The sequence below is a fragment of the Chaetura pelagica genome, unplaced genomic scaffold, assembly GCF_000747805.2.
Source record: "Chaetura pelagica isolate M959 unplaced genomic scaffold, ChaPel_1.0 scaffold4, whole genome shotgun sequence".
Classification (NCBI taxonomy): domain Eukaryota; kingdom Metazoa; phylum Chordata; class Aves; order Apodiformes; family Apodidae; genus Chaetura; species Chaetura pelagica.
Genome location: NW_009952882.1, coordinates 711,505 through 723,182, shown reverse-complemented (window position 1 = coordinate 723,182; position 11,678 = coordinate 711,505). Strand labels below are relative to the sequence as shown.

General features: G+C 40.8%; 1 protein-coding gene across 1 annotated transcript in view; it reads left to right on the top strand.

Annotated features, from left to right (window-relative positions):
• The window catches only part of GYS2 (glycogen synthase 2 (liver)), a 46,855-nt gene extending 35,841 nt beyond the window's left edge, over positions 1-11,014 (top strand). Inside the window, exons 9-16 of the mRNA XM_009995422.1 lie at positions 71-130; positions 757-835; positions 1,406-1,519; positions 4,594-4,720; positions 7,085-7,180; positions 8,332-8,495; positions 9,624-9,704; positions 10,793-11,014. Of these exons, the coding sequence (XP_009993724.1) occupies positions 71-130; positions 757-835; positions 1,406-1,519; positions 4,594-4,720; positions 7,085-7,180; positions 8,332-8,495; positions 9,624-9,704; positions 10,793-11,014 (943 nt within the window). The remainder of the gene's footprint in view (positions 1-70; positions 131-756; positions 836-1,405; positions 1,520-4,593; positions 4,721-7,084; positions 7,181-8,331; positions 8,496-9,623; positions 9,705-10,792) is intronic.
• The last annotated feature ends 664 nt before the right edge of the window (positions 11,015-11,678 follow it).

Sequence of the window (11,678 nt, the reverse complement as noted above, 5' to 3'; positions counted from 1 at the left end):
GCAGGAATCTCTTATTCTGTCAATATCCTGGATTCTCCTGTTTCATACGTATATTTATTTATTTTCCTAGGGACACTGCACAATCTGTGAAAGAGAAGTTTGGAAAGAAACTCTACAATGCCCTGCTGAAGTGAGTGCCTAGGTTGCTTTGCTCTGACTTGCAGAGCCACATATTCAGCTGTCTTACCTGTGGTGTTTCTGTGCTTCTACTCTTTGTCTAAGAAATTTTGACCCATAGGAAGGGCACAGGAGAAAGATATGGGACCGTCTGTTCCATGTACAGGTTATTTATTCAGTAGGTAAATCACAGAGAAAAAAATTAAAGGTATTAGTATCTCATTGTGGGAAGAGTCTTAAGAGATATGTGGGATGTCCAATTAACACAAATGCATGCTCACTGTCAAAAATGAGCTACCTCAACTTAAAAAGAACACCAGAGACAAAGTAATAAGTATTGGTGACTTAGGGATATTCTTTCAACAGGCAGTTGGAAGTGAATGGCTGGTGAGATGACTGGAACTTGAGCAAAAATAAGTGCATCTGAAAAACAAAATAAAATAATGCTGTAGCTTTCCTGGAAGCTAACTGGAAAGTCAACAAGAGTATGGGAGAACAAAGTGTAGGGAATATAGAAGGGCAAGGAAAACAAAGGGAAGACATATGTTGACATCAGCAACTTGATTGCCATTTCTTCATTTTCTTTATACAACTGATGATAAATCATTTGGTAAAATAGGCTCTGTGTTGCCTCTGCAGAGGAGAAATTCCAGACTTGAACAAGATTCTTGACCGAGATGATATAACCATTATGAAAAGAGCCATCTTTTCAACTCAGGTCAGAAAATTTACGCAAACGTTGAGTATGAATGATAAACATGACTATGTACAAGGATTGTGTATGGGATATAGTGGTGTGCATGCATTGAAAAGGTGTTTTCATCAAATACTCTTCTCATCAGTAACATTTAAAGACCAGCTGTGATTGCTTTTAGAGAGAATATGACCCAAACTAGTTCCTTTGGGGAAATCCATGTGTATTCCTCCAGTCACACGCATGACACCAAAATTCCTAAGTCTTTACATCTGCACTGAGTGTGAACTTTGCTTTGTCCCTGAAGCCTGGATTCCTCCATTTTTATTAAATATGTAAAATGAGTCTCTTAAGGAGATAAAGCATCTTGATTAAAACCTTAAAAATAAAATAGTAAGTCCTTCTAAAAGTTACTAGAAATGGAACAACATTATATAATCATAACTTTCCTTTCTTACCTCAAAATGAAAGGGTGGAAACCTATCCACATTGATGACAAAATCTCCCCCTGTCTTCCACTGTCCTTAGACAATGGCAAGAGGACTCTTTGCAGACAGTTTTGTCTGGCTCATGAGTTTGCTTTTCCCTCCCTAGCGCCACTGCCTGCCTCCTGTCACCACCCACAACATGATTGACGACGGCAACGATCCCATCCTCAACACCATCCGACGCATCGGCCTGTTCAATAACCGGACAGACAGAGTGAAGGTACAGCTGTCCTTGTCATTTCAGATATGAAAGGGAACTTCTTTAACCACTCTCCGTCTGGATCGTTAGCATGGGGAATGCAGCCAAGGTCTTGATATGCATAATTGTATTAATAGAGTACTTCTTTATGCTTCCTCCCTTTCCAGGAGGAGCAAGTAGTCACTTCACAGGTATCCTCAGATGATGCTTAACCAGCTTAATTTTAAGTTAGAATTCTGGTGTCAGGGAATTGCTTTCACTGATGCCTCCTGTACTGAATGAGGAGCCTACTACTACTACTCCCAGTCATCAAAAATGAGATTTACACAGTTGAGCAAAGCTGGGGAGGGACTTTTTACAAGGGGATGTAGTGGTAGGGCGAGGGGTAATGGCTTTAAACAGGAAGAAAGTAGATTTAGGTTAGACATTAGGAAGAAATTCTTCACTGTGAGGGTGGTGAGACACTGGCACAGGCTGCCTAGGGAAGCTGTGGCTGCCCCATCCCTGGAAGTGTTCAAGGGCAGGTTGGATGGGGCTCTGAGCAACCTGGTCTAGTGGGAGGTGTCCCTGCCCATGCAGGGGGGTTGGAACTAGATGACCTTTAAAATTCCTTCCAACTCAAACCATTCTATGATTCTATGACACCCAGAAAGTGCCACAGGTTGTTTGCACCCAGATGTAAAGCTCCGTAATTGATTAATTTGCTTAAAACTTGAGGTACAGAGTTTGAGCACAAGCATTACTGGAATATTGGTTCATCTCTTAAGAACAGAACCCTGACACTCAACATTTGCTGTTCAAGGTAACCAGAGCTTTGATCCTGAGCAGAAATACTTGCTGTTCATGCTCTGCTCATGTTTATGTCAACTGTTGAAGGTAAACGTGTGTAAATAAATCCTTTCCTTCCATGTCTATCTTGCCAGACCACAGAAATAATTAACTCCCACTTTCACAAGTCTGCCAAAGCTTTTTTTTGGTCTGGCAATCTGGCATTCTCTCTGTTAATGGTGACTATTTATCTCATTGTCTAGCTATTCAAAGTAGAACCTAAAATTGTAAATTTTTCCTATTCCAAACCTTATTTTTCAAGCTAGTTCTGTAGTACCTCTGACAGTGGCATCGCACTTATCAGTGTTTTGGCTTTTAAACCCAAGAAAATAACTGAGTAAACGTTTTCCTCAGCTTCCTAGTTTCCTCTTTTGGCTTAAGCTCTGCTGATCTTGTGTCTCCAATGAGCTCTGAGAGGATAATATGGTAATAAAGTACTGGATGTAACAAAAGTAAGGTGGAATGATACACGTGGTATATAAAAGTAACCAAAAATCCTCAGAACTGACTGCTTGAAGTCATTAGAAGGCAGGTAGGCTGTAACACTGCAGACACCTCTTCCCCTTTCTCAGCAGATTTAGTTGGTGGTATATGTCAAATTTGTACAAAACTGTCACTACCACTTGAAAATTTTCTGGTGCATGAACAGGCTTAATACTTAATGATCTGAATATCATGAACAAAAAAATCCATAAAATTAAAATGGAAAGTCGTTTTGAGAGGTATATAGCAAATCCATGCAGACACAGTTGGTGTGTGAAAAACAGCCTCAGTGATGCCACTGAAAATATTGATTGATTCACTGGGATCAAATAGGCTTGCAGAATGAATGTCAAATACATTCACATGTTAGTTTACTTAGGAGAGTAGCATGATTATATTATTAAGAAAGGCTAAAAGCATATCCTTGACATGGAATGATGGCTCAGTACCTTTATGTGGGGGGAAAAAAAAGCCCAGAGAAGGCTAAATCCTTCCCTCACTCTTCTTCCTTGCAAAGCTAAGTGGAAAACATACACAAGGCACTTCTCTACTTAGTAGTGGAACATGGGGCAGTGGCCCCAAGCCTGCAAAGTCATGCAGATAAATTTGGATCCTGAGAGTGGGATCCAAGCCTAAGTTAATAAGCTTTGTCTTTCAGCAAGATTGGTTAACCTAGGCACAGGGTTGTGATGATGGTTTTCAAAATTCTCTCAGCTCTTGAGAGATCCATTGAGGACCATAAGCATTCCTATGTTTCAGCTGGGTGCTGTGAAGTTCAAAAGTGCTGGATCCATCTGAGATCTCCACTGGAACAAGGCATCCCAATACTCTGTACCATGGTACAACAGACTGAGAGAACAAATTTAGTGTTGCAAAATGCCACAGCCTTAGGCATAGCTCTCAATGCACACAGTCTTCCTTGATCAGCAAGGATAAAGCTGAAGGCCTGTTGTCACCGTTTGACTCAGGTCCAACAACAATGCTCTCAATCCCCTCCCCCTCCCACCCAGGTAGGGAAGGAGAGAAAAAGAGAGAGACTTGGCTGGATTGAAAACTAAACTACACAGCTTTAATTAAAACACTAATGAATCATACAAGAAAATATATACAATTATATACAAATATGGTCAGGTATGTGCAAAAGCCTCTCACCTCCTCCCACCCCCAGCAACTCCCACAGCATCTCCTGAGCTGTGAACAGTCCTGAGAAATCCCAGAGCTGCAGGAGAGAGCACAGAGTGATGAGGGTCAGGAGAGCTCCAGCCTGGGGGTCTGTGATCTCTGACCTTCCTCTGAGCTTACGTAGATATATGGAATGGAATATCCCTGGCCAGTTTTGCTGTCTGTCTAACTCAGCCTCCTACAGGGAGGTCATAGATCTCCCTGTAGTGTCTGAGTTGGCAGAGTGAAGGTGAGACCTTGAAGACCCACCAGTTAGAAAAACATTCCAATGTCTAACCAGCTTTAGTTAGAACACACTGTGACTAGTTAAAAGAAAACTCACTGAAGGAAAAAACATCAGTCAAAAGGAAAATTGGCTTCATCGTGGCTCAAACCAGGACATCTGTCCAGACAAAGGATTCATTATCAGTACCATTTCCAGGACTAGACTACACAGGCATTATTTTGATGTGGAAAGTGAATTAGGTAACTGGTAGGCAATTGAGGTGTTGTCCAGATACTTAGGAAAAGACTAGAGTTAAGATGTTGCTCAAGCTTATTGATAATTAAAATGTATTGGTGATGGTTTTCTTTCACCTCTAATGTAAGTTTTGAATATCCAGGTAATCCTACACCCAGAGTTTCTTTCTTCGACAAGCCCATTGCTGCCCTTGGACTATGAGGAGTTTGTCAGAGGCTGCCACCTTGGTGTATTTCCATCATACTATGAACCCTGGGGTTACACTCCAGGTAGGCAATCCGTGTGCTTCACTAGTATTGAAAGATGAATCCTGATTCTATTGATGCAGAATAGCTTTGCATCCAGTTTCTGCTGGAGATCTGAAAAAACCTCTTTTGGCTACATTTCCTCTGCAGGGCAAAGATCTTACTGCTGGCAAAAGTTGGGGGGAAGGTGCTGTAAAATGGCATCTACTGACTGACAACTACTCATGTTTCTCCTTGCACTGGACCCTTTCCCATGCTAACATGTCATCTTTCCATTTTCTGGGGCTTGAGAAAAAAAAACAACAAAACACATAATCTTTCAACATAATTTTAAGCTTGACTCAAGGATTTTAAAAGAAGATTTAGAGGAATGCACATATTGAAAAAAGTAGGGCAAGAAATCTGATGCTACCAACTGACATACCTTAGGGGATTTAATTCAAGATAACAAGTTTGATAGAATTATCTAACACTGTATCTAAGCTATTTTCCACAAACACATGCAGTGGTAGAGAATCTCACAGAATTAAATGAAAGTTTCTAAAGATACAGAGAGTATGTAGTTTCTGACTTGAAAATATTTGCCCAGATTTTAAAAAGGCACTTAATGCTTGCTAAAATAGTTTTAAACTATGAACTTGGCTACCTATGCAGTTTTTTATGTCCTCTGAAGTACCTTCCAGGGTCTTAACAGACATCTGAAATTTGGGCTGCCCATCTGAAGAGAATTTGTTGTGAACTGATGAATCAGAACAGAAATTTTACAAATTTAGTTATTCTCCAGGGCTATTTCTCTTCTCTTCTGCAGGAGCTCTTCAGTTCTGAGTAAAACAACTATCTTACATTCCAGCAGTTTCTCTTCCTGTTCTAATCTTAACTAAATGTGTGACAGCTAGAGATGATTTTGAAATGAACATTAATGTAAAACTGAACAGAAAGGTGAGACTAGTACTTAGCAGTTTTGAGGAAATCTGTGATTTACTCTAGTTAGAAAGGTAATTTCTCTTTCCATTGCTAATGCAGAAGTTATTATCTATGTTGAAACCCTATTAATTGTCCCAGGAACAAAAAGTTATTTTTAAAGTTAGATTTATAGCTCTATTTTGTAGACCCCAGCTTTATTGTAATATTAATGAAAGCCATATACATGGCTTTCAGCATTTCAAAGACTATTTACTTTATCTTCATGCTGTCTTAGGTTAGGCTTAAATTCATTGGCTCTTTAAGCCTGAGTAAACTGTTATGCTTCCTGACAGTGATGATAGAAATAACTACAAAAGATGCGTGCATTTTCTAAATTTTTAAAACTATCTCCACATCTACTTTGAATGCAATCCTGAGTTAATGATGGGGTTTAGGGTTTTTTGTTTTGATTATTTTCTCTTGCTGTTTGGACCAGTTTACAAACAATGACTATCAAAATACAAAGTTTAACATACTCTTGCACTTAAAAGATTCAGTTTTGTAAATAGTTGTGAGCAACTAATGAATGTATCTGTACAACAGGATCCAATTTAAAATCCAAACAAACAGTCCAGACCACATGTTGGGGTTCTCTGTTTCAACACTGGGCTTCCAGAAAGTGTCCAGTTTAGCTGCTGGGAAACACAAAGATTCCTTCCTTCGTTCCTTCGTTCCTCCCTCCCTTCCTCCCTCCCTCCCTCCCTCCCTCCTTGCTGAGTGGATAATATGCATGAGTTGCTAGTAAATCGTTCTTTGCTTTTCAGCCTCCCTGACTATGCTCCACTCAAGAACAACATGTGCCTCGTGTTTCCTGAGCTTGGCTTATCAGATCTCCAGCCAAAATGAATGGCCACATCTCTTACAAACAGAGAAATTAAATGAAAACAACACCAGTGCCAAGTTGTTTGCAAACAGAGAAGCAAAATGAAAAATGCCAGTCTCTGTAGGTTCACCCAGCACATTGAATTATTATCTGTCATGGCCTGTTCTTACATTTGTCCTTTCCCTGTGGTTGATAAATAAGACTTCCCACAAGTTCTGAAGCTGTATCAGGAGTTGCGTAGCAGATAATGTTAATAAATCTTAGGGACTATCTCTCTGACTTGCCTGGCAGCCTAATAGCTCAAAAGTCTTGAGGTTTATAATGCCTTGTTTTTTTTAAGCATATAACTTTGAAGTCTTTCTTTCCTTGAACACATGCCCAGTGGCCATGTTGATACAGATCTGACTGCAAGTCCTGATTTCCAAGGCAAGACCTTTGGGATGATGCATCACATCATTTTCCTGGGGTTTGTGCCATTCCAGTGTTGCTTGACTCACTGCTGCCAAGAAATAAGAAGACCAGGCTTTTTTTTTTTTTTCTCTCAAGGTGAAACCATTCCAAGCATATTGCCCTGAAACACTTTTCTGTCTTTCTCTTGGCAGCTGAATGTACTGTGATGGGCATTCCCAGTGTAACCACAAACCTTTCTGGATTTGGCTGTTTCATGCAGGAACATGTTGCTGACCCAGCGGCTTATGGTAACATTTTGAACATCACACCAAGATGCTGCCTCTGAGTTGGGCAAACAAAAAGCAGAACAACAGTGCTGTTATTCCTCAATTTCATGCTTTCACCTGTGCAGTGCAGTTCATTGGGAGAGTAACATCATGTGCCCCATCAAACCTGGGAAAATGAAAGCAAAGTACTTACAAATAAGAATCTGCTCATAAAGGTGTAGAAAAGGTTCCTGACTGAAGCATGATAAAGGACACACCAACTCCCAGTGTGTCAAGACAATATTGAAAATGTGCCTTGGCTTGTCAACACAACCAGGCAATGGCAGTTCCACACTAGTACCAACTATGCACTGACCCAGGGGCAGTGGTAGAGCCAGCTGTAAAATATATCTATGCCTGGGTAGGTAGACATGTTGTTGAGAGCCTTCAGAAAGGGGCCTGACCATGACCACAGGTCACTTGCTCTTCTCTGCCAAAACATAGATGTGAGTGTTGACATAACTTACTGTACATGCCCAGTTAAGGTAGTTGTGCATCTCTCTTGTCCATTAAGATAGCTGAGGACTAGTACCCTCTTCTTCCCAACACCCTGGTGTAAGGAAGGTGGCTGGAATAAATATTGATCTGAACAAGCTACGGAGAGACAATATTCACCTCGGCCCTCTCTCTGCCAGAATTGTGTATTGACTAATGTATGTGAGTTAGCTATCTCTATGGAAACATTAATGTTTCTACAGAAAATAAAGCCTCTCTCCTACAGGTTGACTCTGACCAACCACACTTCTAAATTCTACTGCAAACTAGGAAAGCACTGGATATTTTTTTTAAGCAGTCAGAATATTTGAAATTATGGGAGATAAAAATTATATGTCTTGATCAAGAAACTCACAAATTCTTTTGAACACACTTACACAACCACAAAGCCCCTGAGTTTTTAATAATTTGCTGAATTTCAAGCTGAGAATTCAAATTGAAAATGCGTATTTCTCTGTAGCTTTCCTTTCCATCAGAATAGGAACAAATGTTCCAGTTATAACTGACTTCTGACATTAAGAAGAACATGCAATACATGTGATGTTTGTAAGACTACGTGACAAAAGGTAGAATGGAAATGTAAGAGGTCGGATCCCATTTTCAGTTCCACTCACCTTCACCATTTTTGTGTCCTTCAGGGATCTACATAGTTGACAGGAGGTTCCGCTCACCTGATGAATCGTGCAACCAGCTGACTCAATTCCTGTATGGGTTTTGTCAGCAGTCCCGCCGCCAGAGGATTATCCAAAGGAACCGAACTGAGAGGCTCTCAGACCTGTTGGACTGGAGATACCTAGGCAGGGTGTGTGAAACTATGTATTAGAGGTATTCAACATTTCAGACACAGATCTGATTAGCGGTCTTCACCACCGTGCTAGGAGCCTAGGAGACAGCCCTGTTCTGAAAAGCACCTCTCAAAGGTGCTGAAGGCAAAGCTTGCCTTGGGACTTCACTGTAATGCTTCTGTTCTCCCATGAGAGACATGACTTGTCTGAATAGGTTAGAGCCTGCCATGCTGAGATCATTTTATTCCTCATTCTAAAGACAATGTAAAAAGCATGTGTTTCTGACGACACTGGTAACCCTATGCTAAGTTGGATTGTGCTCCAAATTCTTCTGGACTCTTTCAAAAATCCTACCTGTTCTTCCTAAAATGCTGCTGGGCCTTGTGGCTCCTCAATAATCCTCAACTACGTCCGTGCCTTCACGGCAAAATTGTGGTTTTAATATGACATACCACCTACTAGAAAGACAGTAACAAACCAGCATTCCCACGTCCACGGGAGCAAAGAGTTGGACACACATATATCTGTTTTGTTACTATTTCGGACCTTGTCCTGCTCTGATGTCTGTGTTGGAAGCTTTCTGTTTACATGGTTCCCAACACAGCAAGCTGTTTTTGACATGCATGTGATGGAGACTTGTGAATATAGAGGATCCACCAATATTTTTGCCAAATTCTTAAACACCAGGCCTCAGTGAACTCCTAAGTGTTACTTCTCTGTGATAGTTACACACGCTTCCTATGTGAGGGTGAGACCCAAGTTTATTCACATGCACGCTTCAAGACATGGTTAAAAAAGATTCAGTTCTATCTTGAGTGATAAAGAATACCTACCACTGAATAAAAACCACACTGATGGAGGCAAGTGCTGGTTTCCATCTTGAGACATCCTAGTCTTGGACAAACCTTTTTCAGCTTCTGTTTCAGGCTTTCCTTCAGCATGAACCTAAGGTGAATGGCTCATTGCTTCACAGCAATGTGTTCACTACAAGCAGCAGTATCAGTTGGATTCTGCTTAGCTAAGAACATGTTCAGCCTTTGTTCTGCACCATTGTATAGAAGATACTCATTTTATGTTCCTTTCCATCCTGCTTAAATCTACTCATGACTTCCTTGACTTGTAAAGTCCTCTCTTTTATGTTGCAGTATTACATGCATGCCAGACACTTGGCACTCAGCAGGTCGTTCCCAGATAAATTTGAAATGGAACCAAGTGCTCCACCAAAGGTAAAGTCTGCTTTTTGAGATGAGTTCATGGGCATTTTAGCTACTTTACAAGGAGAGAAAGAAAGTGAGGGGTGGGGAAGAGGGCCACGGGGAGCGTGACAGAAAGAGAGAGAAGAGCTAGCAAGTTTTAACTGAAGGAAAGCAGGAACTTGTAGTTCAAAGCTCAACAAGTTACACCCCCAGGCTCTAGTCAAAAGTTGTGATGGCGGCAGATGCAAACACTAGAGGTATGAGGTGCAATACAGGAATAGTTCTCCAAGTGATTCAGAGTGACCTGGATGGGACTATGCCACTTTAGACCAGCTGAGGAACTGACCCTTGAAATTCCTAATAGATGAGTGGCAGCTTCTAATTTTCTTCTGATAGATGCCATGGAGATGTTCTGCACAAACCAAATAAAAGGGCATCTGGAAAAGGACGTTCTAGGGAGAGAAAGGCAAAGTATTGCCTTCACCTAAAGGTGGTATGTGAGGAAGGTGCTGTAGCTGGAACTGCAAGGAGTGAGTTTAAAGGCACACCTTCAAACAGGTCTTGTATAGTGCACTGATTTGAGAAGGGAGGCTGCTCAGATCCAATGGAAGAACTGCAGAATTTGAAACCAAACCTCCAGGCACCTCCAAAGAGCAATTCAGTTTTTTAAATAAGAAGGAAAAAGGAGGCCCAGGCCAAAACCCCTTGCTTGGTTCTAGTTTTGCAGATATTGACATTATAACTATCATGTTTTAAAACTTCAGACTGAAATCTGAATTTCAGTAAGCATATTCTGACTACTGAGTACAGAAGGATTTAATATTGTGTTGACTGTTTTAAGGCTCAGGAAAGATAGTGATATTTTGCTAAAAGCAGTGCTGAGAGTTGCTGTGGTCCTATATGGTTTATGACATAGGATAAAGATATAGGAGCATGTGCTTAGAGGTAGAGAACTGAGGGGATCTGGGCTCAAGGGAGTTGTATTTTAGAATGCAGAGCAGGTCTAGCTTACATCCCACCATTGGTTTGTTTTGAAGTGTTGGTAGCCTTAAATTGTGGTATGCAGCCAATGGAGGAACACTGTGATAATTTATCCAACTTGTTTCTCTCTCTGCCAGACGGAGGGTTTCAGGTACCCCAGGCCTTCATCAGTGCCACCATCACCTTCTGTCTCTCAGCATTCCAGCCCTCACCATAGCGAAGGCGAAGATGAAGAGGAGGATGAAAGATATGATGAGGATGAGGAAGCTGAAAGGGATAGGCAAAACATCAAGTCTCCCTTTTCCCTCGGAGTAATGCCACAAGGGAAAAAGAAACAGCATGGAGAATACAGGAACTGAATTTAGGCCTCTCACTCTGGCAGGGTCTCTCCATCCATTCAACAGTTTCTCCTGTAGGCTTGGCAAGCTTTGTTTTAAGGAGAGTGTGATGCAATTAGGGGAATCTTAAATGTTACTTGAGCTACACTGTTGGAAAGCCTAATATTATTTTACCTTGAGAGTAGTTTAAATGACAATTCTTCTGTGCCCCTTTGAGGTAGAAGAGATTTCTCAAGCTTAATAAACCTAGAGAATGTGACAATCCCCTCAGGAGCTTATACAAACTGCAGCTCATGCCTTTGTCTATATAATCATCTATATTAATCATAGTCTATGCTGATAGCTCCACTGTGGGTGTCCCAAACGTATTCCTGCTTCATTTATGTTTCCCCTTTTCCCCTCCTAAACTAACATGAACTTTAAGACAGAGCTCAAAAAAATTTAGAGAAAAAAAAAAAAGTGTTACATTGGGGAGACCTTGGCAGGGTTAAAAAAAGATACACTGAAAAGAAAATGGTCTTTCTTTTTCTTCATGCTGTTTATTGTAAGCTTACATTGTTTAAAACATTTTTTACAGCACACAGAAGTGTCTTGATCCAGTGGTAAAACGTACTTCCTGTGGAACAATATAAAGTCATATGCAGTGGGCATTTGAATTTTAGAGACAAATGAAGTCATCATTCTG